The sequence below is a fragment of the Clytia hemisphaerica genome, unplaced genomic scaffold (genome assembly GCF_902728285.1).
Source record: "Clytia hemisphaerica strain Z4C2 unplaced genomic scaffold, Clytia hemisphaerica genome assembly, whole genome shotgun sequence".
In the NCBI taxonomy this organism is placed as follows: domain Eukaryota; kingdom Metazoa; phylum Cnidaria; class Hydrozoa; order Leptothecata; family Clytiidae; genus Clytia; species Clytia hemisphaerica.
This window is the reverse complement of record NW_027103555.1, coordinates 58171-79496: the sequence shown is the minus strand read 5'-3', so window position 1 is coordinate 79496 and position 21326 is coordinate 58171. Positions and strand designations below refer to the sequence as shown.

The 21326-nt window shown below is 36.7% G+C and overlaps 1 protein-coding gene across 2 annotated transcripts in view; it reads right to left on the bottom strand.

The window, feature by feature from the left end:
• The window catches only part of LOC136800447 (protein unc-79 homolog), a 50178-nt gene that overhangs the window by 13130 nt on the left and 15722 nt on the right, over positions 1 to 21326 (bottom strand). For both annotated transcript variants that reach the window (XM_067057105.1, XM_067057106.1), the window contains exons 15-23: positions 20692 to 20870; positions 19636 to 19870; positions 18274 to 18414; positions 3948 to 4317; positions 3512 to 3734; positions 2562 to 2879; positions 1510 to 1751; positions 768 to 809; positions 146 to 258 (exon numbers count right to left, since the gene is read on the bottom strand). In XM_067057105.1, the coding sequence (XP_066913206.1) occupies positions 146 to 258; positions 768 to 809; positions 1510 to 1751; positions 2562 to 2879; positions 3512 to 3734; positions 3948 to 4317; positions 18274 to 18414; positions 19636 to 19870; positions 20692 to 20870 (1863 nt within the window). The remainder of the gene's footprint in view (positions 1 to 145; positions 259 to 767; positions 810 to 1509; positions 1752 to 2561; positions 2880 to 3511; positions 3735 to 3947; positions 4318 to 18273; positions 18415 to 19635; positions 19871 to 20691; positions 20871 to 21326) is intronic.

Sequence of the window (21326 nt, the reverse complement as noted above, 5' to 3'; positions counted from 1 at the left end):
TTGAAGACACGAAGAGATACTCATCACCTTGGTAATGGTTTCAAAACGAGGCAGTCGTTGAGCTCAGAAATAATTTATGGAAGGGTCTCTTTTAAAGAAAACTCTTGTTCCCTTTTGTAATTGAAAATAATCTGAATGGGCTCACCATATTTTTCAGCTCCAAAGAGCTCAGGGAATAATCTTGATTGCGCCATTTTGGCAAACACACATCGTAAGAATTGTTGAGCAATACTTGCTGTGTTCGTCAAACCGAGTTTCCTTGATGAAGAGATGAAGAAAATATACAGTGAGCTCTCCCTAAATCGAGCTTATATAACTCGAATATTTTTGTAATTTGCACTAGAATATTGGTCACCTTAGATAGAAAGAAGTATAAAATGCTCTCTAAAGAGAGGCAACTTTGAAATTCTATGATTATTCTAAAATTATAAAAATGAACACTAAAAGGGTTCACGAAAAAGATCATCAGAGAGCCCATCATCAAAATCAGAAATACGGTACTGAGCTTTCAGTACAATATTTTATTCTGCACTTTTGCTACCATGTCGAAATCATATTTACTGTGGCCTTATTTTAGTATTAGTGAACAAATCGTCCAAAGGCATCAAAAATCAAAATTTATCAAAAAAAGAAAAAAAAACACCCGAGATAAGATCTTCATCCAAGGAGCACGCGTGTTTCAGCCAAAACCAACAATTTGTCTGGACTTTGACACACACGCACGCACGCACACGCACAATTTAAGCTAGAGAATAGCGATAACTTACGGTAATTTACAAGTGCCACTGGTCGGCATGACTTGTGCTTTCCTATAAAAACAAAGATGAAAAATAATACAGTTACCTCCATTATTAAGTGATCAGCTACAAATGATTCAGTGCTACAGATGCCTCTTTCACCTCTCAGGGAAGGTTTTTTTTTTAATTCGAGCGTGAACGATTCTCGAGAAAAGCTGGTAAAGAACTACTCTTAGGTTCTAAATAAACGGGCCCCCCTCCCGCTTGTTAATTTTTCGAAAATTTTCCAACCCCTCCAGACCTTATTAGGACCCCCCCCCGTTTATTAATCTCTAAGAATATTTTCAGCTGTCAAAGAGAAGGACCCTTATTTTGCTCTAAATAGCGTGATTTTAGCCTTCTACCTTATTTTTGGGTTTTAGAAGTACAATTTCCAACCCCCCCGGCAATTAGGTCCCCCCCATTTATTAAAATCTAGAAAATTTTCCAAGCCCCCCCCCCCCCGTTTATTTGGAATCTAAGAGTAACATTTTAACGTACAAGCACGAGTTAATTCCAACTCAGCGATATCATCAACAGGCTATTGGTTTTAAAAAATATTGTAAGAAACTTTTATTGGGAGTTGACACGCGAATGAGACCTAATTCTGCAAAATGTAATAATCTTGGAAAATTACCTTCCTTGAAATTAAGCAATCGACAGAAGTTTACCAAATCCGAAGTTAAGTTTTATTACATTCTATAGAAGACTAATAAAATAGGGTTAAACATACCAGACGACCGACTTGACCAGGTCCACGATAAACGAGGCCGACCGCTCAGGGTCCATGTGAACGTACGTCAATAGGGAAATCAAACAGCTATTGATAATTTCTTCACTATGGTTGAAGAGTGTCATTTTGCATCGCTGACAGTTTTGTTGATTCGTTTCAACGAGTAATTCCTCGGTAGTGTCCGGGATACCGAGAAAAAGTTCCGAAGCTGGTCGCGAGAGCCGATTATCTCCCATATCAGTCTACAAGGATAGCAAATATGATGAAAATGAATATGTGCGTGAAAATCAGTTGTCAAATATAGATATCGTTAGTACTACGTATATGTTAGTTATGATGTGTTTTTTGGTTTCCAGTGCCGATGACCACATGAGCCCCAGCGAGTTGTTTGAAGTTACTTAGCCCGAACTATTGAAAAGAAATTATCGGTCACCATGGTTGGATGACGATGTAATTTTTCACTTATTGTACCTTAGGAAACTGTGAACCTTGGTTAAAAGGTATCAGCAAACCCCTGGGATTCGTCTAATCTCCTATCTACAAGAGGGTTGGCAAAGGAGGTCGCAAAAGATTTATACGAAAGCAATAAACAGCGAAGGTCAATGTGTCCAAAAATGTGTTTAGAATCGACGATGCCCGGACTTTAAAGATGATATGAGCCATTCCCATTGGGGACTGGGTCCTTCTCCTTGTGAAGTAGGAGTTCCTCCTTTTTAAAGTCTGAACGCTTAGTAGCGCTGTCCAAACACTGCACGCGAGACACAGATATCATGATGTATAGTGATGACACTCAAACTACACGGGAGAGCATATAGCTCGTCGCAGCCGCAGAACGGGATGAGTGACACCACACACCACAATGTCTGGCATATCACCCACACTCTTGTATCAGAGTAGTGCTAACCGATTCCCCTCACATGGTATGGGTTGACCCGAGCGAAAGTTGGGATAGTAATATAGTGGTAATCGAGCTCGGTAAAAGTAGACTTAAACGTATGCGACGTTATTTCTTTGCGTATTTGAGCATGCGTCAATAAACAAACTATACTAACCGAATTCAAAGCAGACGCTGTTTGGTCATGGTGTCCTCCATCTCCACTGAAATCTGTCATTTCAATTTCCCCATTCTGGTGGTGATGCGAACCCAAAGCGGAACCACCGCCGCTAGAATTAGTTTGTTTAGTTTGATCGTGCTTCTTGAAGACCGTTTTTAGATTCATTTTCAAATGGACAACATTCCTCATTGACATGACTTGTTGTTGAATTTTACCGGAGCAAACGTGGTGACCGTGGCCGTCCAACGTGTTCTTCACAACCGACATCAAAGTCCAAATAGTCTCGCGAGTGGTCGAATTTTCTTGAATCGGATACTAAACAGATTAAACGTTTTTTATAAGAACAAACGTCAAAAAAGAAATGGTTTTTTATTTAAACTGTCATATCTTGAGAAACATCTGAGCAATAGGCCTGAAATTTCACCTGCAGGCTCGGAATCTACTAGTATATTAGTGTTGAAGATTTCACGACGATACGATAAGCAGAAAAAAAGTTACGTCAAAAACTCTATGGGTGCGGTTTTTTTCTAAATCACCTTGTATATAAGAACATAAGGCTTCGATGGCAAAAATGTTAAGAACAAGTTGAGAACATTTTCAGGCTTAAAACTCAAATAATTTATGAATTATCCGGAAGCTCCTGATGTTCTTATAAAAAATTAGCCTGTAAGTTAAGTTCACTAATTTTCAAATAGTTTTTTTCTGACAAAGGTACTTGTAGAGATAAATTTTTAATGGGTTGGATGTATTATTTTGTCATTTCTTACGTCAACCAGTACTTCGATCATCAGTCAGTTTTTAGAGAGAGTGATATATTAGTGAAAGAATAGTTTACCACAATGCTTCCCGAAAACCCTGTCTAGAAGTGCTTGGGTTTCGAACACAGTCCATTTCGGTGCAAGTATGTGATCGAAATCTTCATAATACCAATTTAATTACAACTTTACCTTATATAGAATCACCAACAAAGACATTATCCATGCGTTCAAAAGATGCGATTCCAAAGATGACAACGTTGTTGTACTTTGATTGATCGGTTCCGTAGGTTTCGGCTTAATACAAGTTTCCATGACGACAAGAGCGAGCGGCAAAAACAATTTTCCCCGCTCAACGTTCCCATCAAGAAGGTAAGGCAAGTTCATCAGGAAAGATACAAAAATCGGATTTTTTCTAAACAATAAGAAATTATTATTAGCCTTTCCAACGCGTTTTTGAAAAATGGGAAAGTTTTCAACCTTTGAAATCGAAAAATTCCAGTTCTCACCAACCAAAAAAATATAGGGAGAACATTGATATTTGAATGTTTAAAGACGATTTGTGTAGAAATCTGAAGAAAGAACAGGCCTTTATGATATTAAATTGAAAGCAAAGGCAATACACTACCTAAATCTTTTGGTATTCATAGCTTTGTTCGCTTTCCACGACGAATTAGTCGGTTCGAAGCCCATAGCATGCCCAAAGTAGTTCACAATTTCACATACTTGCTCAAAGTTGGTGTTAATCAAATCTGAATCGATCTTTTGTTTAGTATCTTTTGATGATAGAAATTCAAACACCAGGGTGCTGAGCGAGGAGAGAATCTCATCTTCAGCTGACCCTAAATCATTGGTAACTGTAAGGTCGTGAAGGCTCTGGCAATTGGACGTTGAATTGCTGGTGGATTGTTCGTCTTCTTCGGTCACAGTATGCAAGGATGGATCCATCTTTGGAGCGACATCTGTGGATACTATACGTGTCAAACGTCGTAAATTATCTATTGTAGAAAATGTAAGAGAAGAAGGGATATTTAAAGGTTTTATTTTTACATAAGCGTTCCCGTTTCATATCAGACACATATATCATATCAGGACAGTGTCTGCCTATTGTTATATTATGCTTATAATAAGCAAAAAAAATGTTTTTCTTTTCCTCCTTTCTGACCAATCTTGCTCCACATTCGTGTCAATTCAATGTGAAAAAGCGTGTGAATTAAAATTGATGAGTAAGCAAACGATACCACTCTAATTTAAAAACAAAACCTTTAAATGTCAATCACGTTCTCAACTTTACTATTTTAGAAATCGAAAATTTGACCTTTTGGAATTCGTTCATTCGTTCATTCGTATGAGTAGGTAGAGAGAGAACATGTTAATCATTCATTCAAGATGTAAAAATTAATTTAAGGATAAACACGCTTTTTTATAAGAACAAAGCATAAACAGTTGACTCTCGCTAATTCGAACTCGAACGGGAAATCTTATTCAATCCGCTATCGATGGCAACTGAAACATCTCCCCACCAATTGCGCATGTGGTAATCGTTTCACAATCGAACATGCACTATCGTGCCCAAAAGGAGGTTTCGTCTATAAGAGACACAATGAGATAAGAGACACTCTATCGACACTACTGAGCGAAGTCAAGAAAGATGTTGCGGTCGAGCCAAGCCTAGAACCCATTACTGGAGAGGACTTAACACCTGGCACGATCAGAGAGGACGGAGCAAGAGCGGATATCAGCGCTATGGGGTTCTGGACTAGAGGCCAGAGGGCATTTTTTGATGTTAGGGTATTCAATGCCTATGCCCAAAGGTACTCTAGGAAGAGCCCCTCTAGCATGTTTGAAGCTAACGAAAGGGAAAAAAAGAGACACTATAATGATCGCATCATCAGGATTGAAGGAGGCTCTTTTACGCCGCTTGTTTTTACTACCAATGGCGGAACTGGCAGGGAAGCACAGATTTTCATTCGTTCCCTTGCAGCACTAATGGCTGAAAAGAGAGGTGAACTTTTCTCTCTTACTTTGAACTATCTGAGAACGAAAATTTCTTTTGCACTCATTCGTTCTACAGTTCTATGCATAAGGGGAAGCAGAATCCCAAAGAAAGCTGCCATTAACATCAACGACATTGGCATAACCGAAGCTGCAGGTTATGTCTAGAACCCTATTAACCTATTATTTTTCAATGCTTAGAAGCTTGTGTTTTTTTGTTTTTTTAATCTTTACAACAGGAAGTTTTGGAAAGTTTTAACGGTTTTCACCCCTTTATTTTATGGTGAAAAGTTCCTAATCAGAATATATATATTTTCTTTCTTTTTCTTTATTAAATCTTATTTGTTCGAACTACAGAGAGATTCGAATTATGGAAAGTATTTAAAGAGGTTTTTTCCTTGACGGGGACGGAAAGTATGTTCGAATTACATAGACATTCGAATTGTAGAAAGTTTTAAAAGAAAGTTTCTCCTTGACGTTGACTGAAATTAAGTTCGAATTACATAGACATTCGAATTGTAGAAAGTTTTTAAAGAAGGTTTCTCCTTGACGTTGAATGAAATTAAGTTCGAATTACATAGACATTCGAATTGTAGAAAGTTTTTAAAGAAGGTTTCTCCTTGACGTTGACTGAAATTAAGTTCGAATTACATAGACATTCGAATTGTAGAAAGTTTTTAAAGCAGGTTTCTCCTTGACGTTGACTGAAATTAAGTTCGAATTACATAGACATTCGAATTGTAGAAAGTTTTTAAAGAAGGTTTCTCCTTGACGTTGACTGAAATTAAGTTCGAATTACATAGACATTCGAATTGTAGAAAGTTTTTAAAGAAGGTTTCTCCTTGACGTTGACTGAAATTAAGTTCGAATTATAGAGACATTCGAATTGTAGAAAGTTTTTAAAGAAGGTTTCTTCTTGACGGAGACTGAAAGTATGTTCGAATTACAGAGATATTCGAATTAGAGAAAGTTTTAAAAGAAAGTTTCTCCTTGACGTTGACTGAAATTAAGTTCGAATTACATAGACATTCGAATTGTAGAAAGTTTTTAAAGAAGGTTTCTTCTTGACGGAGACTGAAAGTATGTTCGAATTACATAGACATTCGAATTGTAGAAAGTTTTTAAAGAAGGTTTCTCCTTGACGTTGACTGAAATTAAGTTCGAATTACATAGACATTCGAATTGTAGAAAGTTTTTAAAGAAGGTTTCTCCTTGACGTTGACTGAAATTAAGTTCGAATTACATAGACATTCGAATTGTAGAAAGTTTTTAAAGAAGGTTTCTCCTTGACGTTGACTGAAATTAAGTTCGAATTACATAGACATTCGAATTGTAGAAAGTTTTTAAAGAAGGTTTCTCCTTGACGTTGACTGAAATTAAGTTCGAATTACATAGACATTCGAATTGTAGAAAGTTTTTAAAGAAGGTTTCTCCTTGACGTTGACTGAAATTAAGTTCGAATTATAGAGACATTCGAATTGTAGAAAGTTTTTAAAGAAGGTTTCTTCTTGACGGAGACTGAAAGTATGTTCGAATTACAGAGATATTCGAATTAGAGAAAGTTTTAAAAGAAAGTTTCTCCTTGACGTTGACTGAAATTAAGTTCGAATTACAGAGACATTCGAATTGTAGAAAGTTTTTAAAGAAGGTTTCTTCTTGACGGAGACTGAAATTAAGTTCGAATTACATAGACATTCGAATTGTAGAAAGTTTTTAAAGAAGGTTTCTCCTTGACGTTGACTGAAATTAAGTTCAAATTACATAGACATTCGAATAGTAGAAAGTTTTTAAAGAAGGTTTCTCCTTGACGGAGACTGAAAGTATGTTCGAATTACATAGACATTCGAATTGTAGAAAGTTTTAAAAGAAAGTTTCTCCTTGACGTTGACTGAAAGTTGTTCGAATTACAGAGACATTCGAATTGTAGAAAGTTTTTAAAGAAGGTTTCTCCTTGACGTTGACTGAAATTAAGTTCGAATTACATAGACATTCGAATTGTAGAAAGTTTTTAAAGAAGGTTTCTCCTTGACGTTGACTGAAATTAAGTTCGAATTACATAGACATTCGAATTGTAGAAAGTTTTTAAAGAAGGTTTCTCCTTGACGTTGACTGAAATTAAGTTCGAATTATAGAGACATTCGAATTGTAGAAAGTTTTTAAAGAAGGTTTCTTCTTGACGGAGACTGAAAGTATGTTCGAATTACAGAGATATTCGAATTAGAGAAAGTTTTAAAAGAAAGTTTCTCCTTGACGTTGACTGAAATTAAGTTCGAATTACAGAGACATTCGAATTGTAGAAAGTTTTTAAAGAAGGTTTCTTCTTGACGGAGACTGAAATTAAGTTCGAATTACATAGACATTCGAATTGTAGAAAGTTTTTAAAGAAGGTTTCTCCTTGACGTTGACTGAAATTAAGTTCGAATTACATAGACATTCGAATAGTAGAAAGTTTTTAAAGAAGGTTTCTCCTTGACGGAGACTGAAAGTATGTTCGAATTACATAGACATTCGAATTGTAGAAAGTTTTTAAAGAAGGTTTCTCCTTGACGTTGACTGAAATTAAGTTCGAATTACATAGACATTCGAATAGTAGAAAGTTTTTAAAGAAGGTTTCTTCTTGACGGAGACTGAAAGTATGTTCGAATTATAGAAAGATTCGAATAATGGAAGTACGAATAAATGAGAAATTACTGTAAAAACATAAAGCTTCGATTGCTTTGGTTGCCGTAGTGGGAAGGTAGAGCATTCGGCGGTGCTAGTCTCGATTTCCAGACCACTATTCTTTTAGCACAAAACGTAGGAGCAATCCTGCCTCAAAGTCAAAAAGAAAAAGAAAAGCCGCACGGGAAGTTGGAATACTAATTCAAACACTCGAAAAGTAAACAAATTTCTAGGTAGGTTTTTTCTACTACTGTAAAAGAAGCTTTTGAGTAAAACTGATGTTAATCAGTAGTAGCTCAAGACTACTACGGTGCATAAGGTTGTGCGTTCAATCCCTTGAAAGATTCTGCTTAAGGCCTTAAAAAAGGTACTTAATGTCTCTCTGCTTAGCGTTCTGCATCTCAAGGATTAGTAGAGAAATCCAGGTCAAGGAGTGGCCTCGCCTTTGTTTAGAAAGGTAAATGTGAAAATAGCCTTCGGAATTCGCTAGGCTGTGGACGCAAAATATATTAAGTAATACAACCCATATGCAACTTAAGGCTTCCAAGGTTTCTTAACAAAACATCTATGGATCTATAGGCCTTCACAGTGCATACATAAAGTAACACTAATTATTAAAAGCAAACCAAGAGAATGATAATTTCTGTTGGCAGTAAAGGCCGGTCTCCACTTGCGCACGCTGCGATCGCATCTTTTGGCTTCAATAATTCTTGCTTGGAAAAATGATTACCTCATAAAAATGTAGCGAAGATAGCAAAGGCTATATAGGTCAAAGAATAAGAAATCAGAAAGTTTGCATTTCACTTCTTTTCCTCATTTTTCACGATAACACGAATGTTAAAAATACATCCTTTAGAACAACCACAACTTAATTTCGTCGTCTTCTTTTCTTCAAAGCACGTTTGAATAATCGAATTGGTTTAGGGGCAGGTTCTGGATCGTTCAACCTAGATGCAAGTTGTCCATCGTGACTTTTTCTTTTGAAAAGTCTCTTGACAAAGGAAAAGATGGGTTGTGGATCATTCAAATCTTCGTCATCGTCGTTGTGAGTGAATTCGTGTTGAATAATATCCTCAATCTCACCGAAATCGTTTTTCTCATCTTGTGGCTCGTTTGAAGTGCCTGAAAATTTGACAAAAAATAGAAAACTTGATTAAATAGAGGCCCTAAAACAACATTAAACATAACCAAATGTCAGGAGGACAGACTTTAGCTTTACAAATATATTTTCTGATTATCTAGCAGACAGGTCTTTACTCCTTTTGGTTGATTTATCTAACGATCTGAAAGAATTCTTCAAAAATCAAATTATCACTTACAATGCACAGCATAAACAACGAAAGAGATCAACAATAAAGTTTTCAACAGCTTCATTTTTACGGCTTTGTGTTATTCTTCTTGTTTCTTTCAACTTGAGAATGATTTTCGAAGAGTAAGATCTCTCCTTTATATACCACTTGTCCCAGGAAGTCCGTCCTTGAAATTGCCTGCGCTTTTTAGAACTAATTCTATATTTCCAAGGTCTTGATCGACTCCTCTCAGCTTCCTCCTGATGCAATAAATTAGTTTGTCTACCTACAGTTCACGCACAAATTTTATTTTTTGGAAGCATCACGCGAATTCACTTACTTCCTTCTTTATCCTAAAGTTTACCTCGACTTCATTATCGTGTAAAAAGTTTTAAAGATGTTATTAGGAAATATTTGGACATTTAAGAGCACTTTTCACCTTAAAGAATTGATTCGAAATAAGTTTACCTGAATTGGTCTAATCTCAGATCAAAAATTTTCTTTTGATCGCCATCCAGACGAGAAGGTCAATAAAGGAATTGGTTTTATTAACCGACTTCGTAAGCATGTGCCTAGGAGATCTCTACTAACCATTTATAAATCTTTCATTAGGCCTCATCTTGACTACGGTGATATCGTATATGACCGCCAAGGAAATGCTACCTTTGTGCAGAAGCTTGAATCTATCCAACAAAATGCCTGTTTAGCTATAACAGGCTGTTTTCGCGGAACGTCTCAAGAAAAACTTTACTCTCAACTTAGTCTTGAAAGTCTTGCTGACAGGCGCTTTACTAGAAGAATGACATTCTTCCATGGAATTATTAATAATTTAGCCCCTTCGTATTTACGTAACTAGCTGCCAGTAAAAATTACAGGACCGAGTGGCCTTAAGGCAAGAATTCCTATTTATCCTTTTAACATACAAACTGAGCGTTTCCGTAACACTTTTTTTCCTTACTGTATATCTCAGTGGAGTGTTCTGGGAGGTAATATACGAGATCTACCTTCCATTAAAACTTTCAAAAAAGCAATCTATAAATTTTTGAGACTCAAGCAATCTCATGTTTTTGATGTTCCTGACATTCCAGGAGTGACCTTTCTCAACGATCATAAATTTAGGCATGGCTTTCGCGACAGTTTAGACCCTTTTTGTGACCGCAAAACTAACTCTTTTGAAAACACTCACCACTTTTTTCTGCACTGCTCTATATATTCCCATGCAAGACAACCTTTGTTCGACAAACTTCAGACCCTAGGCATTGTTTTTCATCGTATTGTTAACCCTCCTTTTTTGTCAGCTTTTATAATATGGGGAGGAAAGTTTGACCTCAATTCTAAAAAAATCTTCATAGAATTTCATTTCTTTACATTTTATGACAAATTTGTAAAAGCCTACATACGCCCTCAGACGTGGAACGTTATCGCCTATTTAGAAAGATGATGATTGGGAAAAACAGTTTCCTTATAGTAGTGTGAGAGATACTTAACATTAAAATGAGGGCAATCACTTCCTTCTTTACTGAAGATATAAAGGATAGATCTTTCACTTCGAAAATCATTCTCAAGTTGAATGAAAAAAACAAGAAATAACACAACAAGCCGTAAAAATGAAGCTGTTGAAAACTTTATTGTTAATCTCTTTCGTCGTTTATGCTGTGCATTGTAAGTGATGATTTGATGTTTGAAGAATTTTTTCACATCGCCTGATAAATCAAACAAAAGCAGTGACGATAAATATTTTACCTGTCTCTGCTAGATAATCCGAAAATATATTTGAAAAGCAAAAGACTGTCTTCCTGACATTTGGTTATGTTTGATGTTGTTTTAGGGGCCTCTATTTAATCAAGTTTTCTTCTTTTGTCAAATTTTCAGGCACTTCAAACGAGCCACAAGATGAGAAAAACGATTTCGGTGAAATTGAGGATATTATCCAACACGAATTCACTCACAACGGCGATGACGAAGATTTGAATGATCCACAACCCATCTTTTCCTTTGTCAAGAGACTTTTCAAAAGAAAAAGTCACGATGAACAACTTGCATCCAGGTTAAATGACCCAGAACCTGCCCCTAAACCAATTCGATTATTCAAACGTGCTTTGAAGAAAAGAAGACGACGAAATTAAAGTGTGGTCATTCTAAAGGATGTATTTTCAACATCTTTGTAACATTAATGTTTTCGTGAAAAGAGAAGAAAAAAAATTAATTCCAAATTTTCTCCTTTCTTTCTTCAAGATACTCACCAATACAACTGCTAATATAATATCGATTTTGTCCTTTGATTTTCATAGTACTTTGTATTTCCAAATCGATGGACAAAGATCTCCTCAGGCATAGCCTTTTTTATCTCTATTCAAAGCCCACTCTAACGTTTTTACGTTACATAATTGATACAAAAAATTTTTCATTCATTTTTGTTGTCGCATTTTTCTCTAAAAAATGGAAAAAGTTACTGCCAACAAAAATCTTCATCTTGATGAATCACTCCAAAAATAGTCCATGCTACTTTACCAAATTATCTCCGAATAGAGTTTGATAACTCCACTCTTGTACGCATGCATTCTAAAATTTTTAAGAGAATCTATCCAGGCTTGTGCAACACTTTGATCTTTTTCATCAAGATTTCATGGGATGAGTGTTAAAAACGCTTTTTACTCACGCTAATTCGAACTCGAACGGGAAATATCTATTTGTTCGAATTACAGAGACATTCGAATTATAGAAAGTCTTTAAAGAGGGTTTCTCCTTGACGGGGACTGTAAACAAGTTCGAATTATGGAGAGATTCGAATAATGGAAGTTCGAATAAATGAGAAATTACTGTAAGAGCATAAAGCTTCGATTGCTTTGGTTGCCGTAGTGCGATGGTAGAGCATTCGGCTACGGGGCAAGATTCTACAAAAAGCTTAAAAAAAGGTACTTAAATGTCTCTCTGCTTAGCGTTCTGCATCTCAAGGGTTAGTGGAGAAATCCAGGTCAAGGAGTGGCCTCGCCTTTGTGTAGAAAAGGTAAATGTGAAAATGGCCATCGGAATTCGCTAGACTGTGGACGCAAAATATATCAAGTAATACAACCCAATACAACTTAAGTCTTTCAAAGTTTCTAGACATCTAGCTTAAAAAACATGATGCATCTGATATCTCTTATATTTTTCTCACACGATATCCCTCTCATTAACATTCATCCCAAATCTGGATGAGAAAAGTCAAGCAATCACAGATCTATAAAGCCCAAAGGGCTAGATAAGCAACTTTAAGCTTTCTCCAGCAAAAAAAAGTGAAGCAAAAATTTGACTTTTTAAATTTCGTGCCGATAGATAGGATCAAGCATTTTAATTGTTTTCGGAGCGCGAGATAAAAAAAAGTAGGCGGCAAACGCTATTTCGCATCTCTCAAACCAGTGAAATTGCTTGTTGTCACGTGATTTCTCTGGTGGGAAATCACACCAAAACTTGCTTCACTTTTCGATAAAGGCCACGAATCTATGCAAGCGATCCGCAAATTTGGATCTATAGGTCTTCAGAGTGCAAACATAAAGTAAGAGCATCCAGCTACGGCGCACAAGATTGTGGGTTCGATCCCAAGCCAGGTCATACCAAAGATTTCCAAAATGGTACTTGGTACCTCTCTGCTTGATGCTCAGCAACTAAAGAGACGGATCAAGGGAATCCAGGGAAAGGAGTGGTGCCCTCCCCTATCTTCGGGTAGACAGCAGAGAAAAGAAAGCCTTCGAGGCGCCCTCGACTGCGGTCGCAAACTTACTTACTTTTTATTTAATTATTTAAAGTAAACCAAGAGAATGATAATTTCTGTTGGCAGTAACATTTTCCAGATTGGAGAAAAATACGAACTCTAATTCGAACCTCCATTATTCGAATCTTTCTGTAATTCGAACTTAAACATTGGTCGGCTAGAAAATAGTTTAAATTACTCTTTGTAATTCGAATCTTTCTCTAATTCGAAGGAAATTTTTGGTCCCATGAAGATTGAATTAGAGAAATTAAAATGTATTAAGTTCAGACTTCAAATAAAGATAGCAAAGGCTACCTTAGGGCAAAGGCTATCCACCTAAAAATAAAAAATACTATGAAAATCAAAGCACAAAATTCAGATCAATTAGTTCACCTTGTAGTTGGTGTGTATTGTGAATAAAGAAATGAGAAACTTTTTATTTAACTTATTTTCCTCCTTTTTCAAGATAACACAAATGTTACAAATAAATGATACAAAGATGTTGAAAAATACATCCTTTAGAACTACCACACTTTAATTTCGTCGTCTTCTTTTCTTCAAAGCACGTTTGAATAATCGAATTGGTTTAGGGGCAGGTTCTGGGTCATTTAACCTGGATGCAAGTTGTTCATCGTGACTTTTTCTTTTGAAAAGTCTCTTGACAAAGGAAAAGATGGGTTGTGGATCATTCAAATCTTCGTCATCGTCGTTGTGAGTGAATTCGTGTTGGATAATATCCTCAATTTCAGCGAAATCATTTGTCTCACTTTGTGGCTCATCTGAAGTGCCTGAAAAGTTGACAAAAGAAGAAAATTGATCAAACAGAGTTCCGAAAACAACATTAAACAAAAACATATGTCAGGAAGACAGTCTTTTGGTTTTCAAATATAATTTTGTGATTGTCTAGCAGACAGGTAAAATTTGGTTGATTTATCAGGCGATGTGAAAGAATTCTTCAAAAGTCAAATTATTACTTACAATGCACAGCATACACGACGAAAGAGATTAACAATAAAGTTTTCAACATCTTCATTTTTACGGCTTTGTGTTATTCTCGTTGTTTCATTGAACTTGAGAATGATTTTCGAAGAGTAAGATCTCTCGTTTATATACCACTTGTCCCAGGAAGTCCGTCCTTGAAATTGCGTGTGCTTTTTAGAATTAATTCTACATTCCCAAAGTCTTGATCGACTCCTCTCAGCTTCCTCCTGATGCAATAAATTAGTTTGTCTACCTAAAGTTCACGCACAAATTTTATTTTTTGGAAGCATCAAGCGAATTCATTTACTTCCTTCTTTATCCTAAAGTTTACCTCGACTTCATTATCGTGTAAAAAGTTTTAAAGATGTTATTAGGAAATATTTGGACATTTTTAAGAGCACTTTTCACCTTATAAAATTAATTCAAAGGAAGTTTACCTGAATTAGGGATATCGTACTCATCACAAAATGAAATAACCCGTAAAATTCGTAAATCTAAAAACAAAAAAATCAAGTCCAAACATTGAAAACCTTAATATTTTGCTCTTGTTCACTTTTTCGGAAGTGATACAAACCTTAAAAGTAGCATTATGTGTTTCAAGCGTGAATTTTGCAAAAAAAAATGTAAGAACCAGATAGCCCTGACCCATCTAAACTAGCTAATGAAGTCTCTTTTTCCTGTAGACTCACTCCTGCTAATGTTCCAGTAATCTCATTTAATAACTCTAATATCACGACCAGTGAGTACCAGAAAGATCTTAGTCTAATCTTAGACGAGATCCATCTAGACGAGAAGATACAAAAGGCCAAAAAAGGAATTGGTCTATTAACCGGCTTCGCAAGCATGTGCCTTGGAGATCTCTACTAACCATGCAGGGCCCGCGCCACGATTTTGAAAGTGAGGGGGCCAAAAAAAATATAGTGACTAAGGAGGCGCAACCATGGTTTGCGCCGACGGGCCGGAAAATTTTCGATTTTGACCTGTCTTATTTGGCTAAAACAGCTTCCTTTTTGTTCTGATTTTCTGAAAGAAAACTGTTAAGTTTGTTTTATTAAAACAAAATAGTATAATTAGACTTATTTAAGTGTCCATCTGTCCCCTCTTAGAAAGGTTCTAACGTTTTTATTGGCACGCGCACAGAAAAGAAAAAGATTATTAGGTGAAGAGAAATTTTTTATTTTGCTTTGCAAAAAAGTGGAGGGGCCATGGCCCCCCCGGCCCCCCCGGTGGCGCGGGCCCTGCCATGCATTTATAAATCTTTCATTAGGCCTCATCTTGACTACGGTGATATCGTATAATGACCACCAAAGAAATGCTACCTTTGTGCAGAAGCTTGAATCTATTCAACATAACGCCTGTTTAGCTACAACACGCTGTTTTCGCGGAACGTCTCAAGAAAAACTATATTCAGAACTTGGTCTTGAAAGTCTTGCTGACAAGCGCTTTACTAGAAGAATGACATTCTTCCAAGGAATTATTAACAATTTAGCCCCTTCGTATTTACGTAACTAGCCGCCAGTAAAACTTACAGTACCGAGTGGCCTTAGAGCAAGAATTCCTATTTATCCTTTTAATATACGAACTGAGCGTTTCCGTAACACTTTTTTTCCTTACTGTATATCTCAGTTGAGTGTTCTAGGAGGTAAAATACGACATCTACCTTCCATTAAAACTTTCAAAAAAGCAATCTATAAATTTTTGAGACTTAAGCAATCTCATGTTTTTGATGTTCCTGACATTCCTGGAGTGATCTTTCTCAACGATCATAATAAATTTAGGCATGGCTTTCGCGACAGTTTAGACCCTTTTTGTGACTGCAAAACTAAACTCTTTTGAAAACACTTAACACTTTTTTCTGCACTGCTCTATATATTCCCATGCAAAAAAAACCTTTGTTCGACAAACTTCAGACCCTAGGCATTGTTTTTCATCCACTTAACCATCCTTTTTCTGTCGGCTTTTATAACATGGGGAAGAAAGTTTGACCTCAATTCTAAATAAATCTTCATAGAATTTCATTTCTTTATATTTTGTGACAAATTTGTAAAAACCTACAGTCGCCCTCAGACGTGGAACGTTATCGCCTATTTAGAAAGATAATGATTGGGAAAAACAGTTTCCTTATAGTAGTGTGTGAGATACTTAACATTAAAATGAGGGCAATCACTTCCTTCTTTACTCAAGACATAAAAGACAGATCTTTCACTTCGAAAATCATTCTCAAGTTGAAAAAAACAAGAAGAATAACACAAAGCTGTAAAAATGAAGCTGTTGAAAACTTTATTGTTGATCTCTTTCGTCGTGTATGCTGTGCATTGTAAGTCATAATTAGATTTTTTAAAGAATTCTTTCACATCGTCTGATAAATCAACCAAAAGCAGTGACGATAAATTCTACCTGTCTGCTAGACAATCAGAAAAATGTTATTTGAAAATCATAAGACTGTCTTCCAGACATTTGGTTATGTTTGATGTTGTTTTCGGGCCTCTATTTAATCAAGTTTTCTTCTTTTGACAAATTTTCAGGCACTCCAAGCGAGCCACAAGATGAGACAAACGATTTCGGTGAAATTGAGGATATTATCCAACACGAATTCACTCACAACGACGATGACGAAGATTTGAATGATCCACAACCCATCTTTTCCTTTGTCAAGAGACTTTTCAAAAGAAAAAGTCACGATGAACAACTTGCATCAAGGTTGAACGATCCAGAACCTGCCCCTAAACCAATTCGATTATTCAAACGTGCTTTGAAGAAAAGAAGACGACGAAATTAAAGTATTTTGTCATTCTAAAGGATGTATTTTCAACATCTTTGTAACTTTCATGTTATATCGTGAAAAGAGAAGAAAAAAAATTAATTCCAAATTTTCTCCTTTCTTTCTTCAAGATACTCACCAATACAACTGCTAATATAATATCGATTTTGTCGTTTCATTTTCATAGTACTTTGTATTTCCAATTAGATGAACAAAGATCCCCTCAGGCATTAGCCTTTTCTAGCTCTATTCAAAGCCCACTATAACGTTTTCACGTTACATAATTGATACAAAAAATCGAAAAACATTTTTGGTGTAGCCTTTTTCTCTAAACTGGGAAAAGTTACTGCCAACAAAAATCTTCATCTTGTTGAATCCCTCCAAAAATAGGACATGCTACTTTACCAAATTATCTCAGAGTAGAGTTTGATAACTCCACTCTGGTACGCATGCATTCTAAAGGCCGTAAGAGAATCTATCCAGGTTTGCGCACCACTTTGATCTTTTTAAGTCAGATTTCATGGGATGAGTGTTAAATAGACTTTTTACTGATTGGCTCATACAAAAGAATCGGAACAGAACAAACGTAAATCATTAACGTAACCGTTTTAGAGTCAAGTCTCTTTCAATTTCATTTTCAAACAAAAAGACAACACGGTTTTGAATGTTTTGGTTGAACAACCTAGTCAATTCATCACATTCGTCACATTCCTTGAAGTAAGCGAGTCTCCAACCACAGTCTGGGGAGACCTAAAAGCCCCTGTTTCGATAGCTCCCCTACCCCAAGGTAGGAAGGAAGAGCTCCACTCGTTATCCCTGGATTGCTCCACTCACCCTTGATTCTTCCCTCAATTACTAAGCATCAAGCAGAGAGGAATCAAGTACCATTTCGTAATCAGTACAAAGCCTTTGGTATGACCCGACCAGGGATTAAGCATACAACCTTGCGCACCGTAGCCGGATACACTCCCTTAATGATACAACCGATTTAGGGAAGAGCGTTGTGTGTAGAAAGAATAAACTGAGATTAAATGGGAGACGGGCGCCAAAGAAAACATATGCTATGTAATTCCAAAATAATTTTTCTCACCGCACTTAGAAATACCGGAATCTCGATAAGAGACATTAGATGGTGATGGGAGACCAAAGTTGTTGAATTACATTTAGTTAATTAGAGAGCCTATTTAAGTCAGAGGAAATCTACGATAACTGTTCAAAACCATCTTTTTCGATAGCTAGCTATATCTTTTCCGCCATTTCTTTGCTACGCTGCTTCGGTTACCTTTGATACATCTCTTAAACTACGGATCGCTAAAAGCAGACACATACAGTGAACTCTCGCTAATTCGAACTTCTATTATTCGAATCTCTCTGTAATTCGAACTTGTTTCCAGTCCCCGTTCGACTTCGAATTAACGAGAGTACACTGTATCGACTATCACTTTTGAAGACCTTGGTGAGACACTGCTAAGGATTGAACCCTTCATATTGCTGCATACAGACTACAAGTGGTCGCTTTTCAGAGAGTTTATGGTACCTGAGTCACGTGGTCCATCAATCCATAGTGTTCCGGTTTGTATAGTCAAATGACGCCGGTAGCAGTTGATGGGCGCTTGACTTTGCTGCCCTAAACGTGCACGTTGCTCTCTTGACTTCCTAGTGTACATTGGCAAGCACTCTAAATGAAACCAAAATTAGAGGGTTACTGAACTCCTGTTTTTGAAGTTCCTGTAAATAGAACTATAACGCATTCAATACAAAATCGCCAGCGCTCCCTTAATTAAGCCAAACGATACGAACCTTGTAATTCTAAGAGGTCCATTTATTCTATGGAATAAATTGGTTTCCTCGGCGTTCGAATTGTACGTAGCCTGTTGGAGTTTTGAAGCGAATATTTAAGACACTGTTTTGCGAAATGCACAAAACCTTTCGTTTTCAAAGCACTGTTGCCAAGAATTTAGTATCATTAGCAGTGGCGTTGTGGCAGGGGGGGGGCATGCCCCCCCCCCCCAGCGGAGCTTTTTTGAAGGGGCGTCGAAGAGCAAGGGGCGTCAAAAGAGATTTTTTTAAACGCCCCAATCTTAAAAATCATACTTTATGCGCCTTATATTGTGCCCCAGAACCAATTTTACTGAGATGATTGCAATTTTTTTCGCTCACTTCGCTCGCAATACAGTTAATTGGTAACTTCTTTGCAATCTAGCTAATTTAAAAGTTTTTTTTGTGTACAATAAAGCATTATTAAATGAAAATCTAACTGCGCCCCAAGACCAATTTGCTGACAACAATATTGAAATCATAAAACATAAATTTTTTCGCTCGCTTCGCTCACATTACACATTGCTTCTTTAACTTTCTTTTCACTCTAGCAAGTGTCAAATTTGTCTATTTTTATCTAGTGATTTAGGGTATCTTAGCAGACGATTTTCAAAATTTTCTAGTCGGCCCTAACCATGGTGGGGCCTGTTTTTCCCTTTTCCATTCATCAAAGATATATCTACTCTTCCCCACTAAATATTTCCTTCCTTATTATGCCTAGGCAAATGAATTAGTAAAAGTTTAGAAACTGGTGGGTGGGGGCACTGCTTTGGAAAATTGGGGGGGGGGGGCATTTAAAAAAATTTGACTTTGGCCCCTCCAGAAAAATTTTCCCACAACGCCACTGATCATTAGACGCAAAATGAAAACGGTCGAAGTAACTAAACCCTGTGTAAAAACAACGACTCCAAGTATCGAGTTTATGAATTATTATGGGCTCTTAAAATATCATTATCACTCGGGTTAATAGACGTATCCATTATAGTGCCTCGGTTACCGGTAGTTTTTTATTATTATATTGACACAGTTAAGCTACCATCTTATTTGAAAACGTCTTTTTACCAATTAGTATCATTCTTACCGGGATCAATAGAAGTATCCATTATAGTACTGCCTCTTTGTAATTCTTTCTTGATATGAGTTTCAATAGTTTTATCATCCACATATTTAGCCAGTTTCAAAAGGTCCAGCAGTAGTGTACCACTCAAAGGTGACGACTCTGGTATGACCATGTGGAGCGTCCGGTAAGCGTTCAGTAACACCAAACGATCTTCCACAACTTTCACAAAGTGTTCTTTCATATATCCGTAGACAGGCTGTAAAAAGATTTCAAAAGTTTTCACACTTTTGTTTATTAAGAGAAATTCTATCAGAACAATTTTATGAAAATAAGAAGATGAGGCTCAATTTTGGAAATAACGAATTGAGAACAAACCTGGCCACAAATTTCTTAAATGGCTACTAAGAAAATGTTGATTTAAATCAAAGTTTTTTTTGAAAGTGGTATCTCCCATTGCAATAATAAAAATTAATGTTTTTAACAGCGCTGCATCCTCAAAAGCATTCTAGGAAAAGTGAATCTAGCGCTCTCGATGCATTTACACCGCTATTGAGTAGTGCTACCATTAGGGAACAAATTTCTAAAAAACTGCGATCAAAGATTTTACTTTGCCAGGATTGAAAGACTTTGTCCCACTGACCTTTATATATCCCTGGACCAAGCTATATCCACCATCTTTGATCGAAGTTCTTTTTTGAATTGGTACCCGTAAAGAAGCCATTGCAGTGTTAAAAATTAACGTCTAACAGCGCTACATCATCAAAAGTTTTTTATGGAAAGTAGATCTAGCGCTCTCGATGCACCGCTATTGAGTAGTGCCGCCGCCATTAGGGTACCACTTTTCAAAAAACTGCGATCAAAGATTTTGCTTTGCCAGGATTGAAAGACTTTGCCCAGGGTATTCATGATATGCACCACTGGAGAGTCTTCTGAAAACTTTAAAAAAATTTCACCCAATGCGTCACTTAAACAATAGAAAAAGTGACGTATTGGGTGGAACAAAAACAGAAAAATTGCATAATTTCGTGAAGTCATTGCAGTGGTGCATATCATGAATATAAAGGTCAGTGGACAAACCTTCAGTGAAGAGATTTTGATGGATTGGAGTACGCTTCTTGCTCGGGTAGACACAGTACTATTGATGTCCTCCATAGCAATGGTCATGTAACAAACAGCATGGACGACAGCTGATTTCGCCTTTCCTTCTTTGATGTTCCGTGCTTCAATAAACTGACATAATAATCCAACTTTGTCAACTAGAATGGTATATGCATGTATGTTTTTTATTATACGGAAGCACCCAAAATAGTCCCGGCGTTTCCCACTACTTCATTGTTGAAATTCAAAATTATTGGCAAATACCTAATCGGGGGATTCTTCGTCGGGGAAAAGTGACGAAATTTTGGCCAAGTGACGAATATTTTTCCCCGACGAAAATTTTCCCCGATAAGGTACCCAGTCTTTTTTCGGTCACGTCATTATACGTCACCCCCTTCTCACAGACTCACCGGGACCCCTTACCACCAGAAAAATTGCCGAAAACAATGGAATTCAAATCCCCAGCCATTAAAAAAACATGGGAAAATCAATCCCCATTGAGTTTTGGTCCGTTATTTTTACCCCCACTATCTAAAAAAATCCTACCGGGTCTGTGAGAAGGGGTGTTTAGGGGTGTTTAGATTCTCATGATTACGGAAAACAAGAAAAGAAAA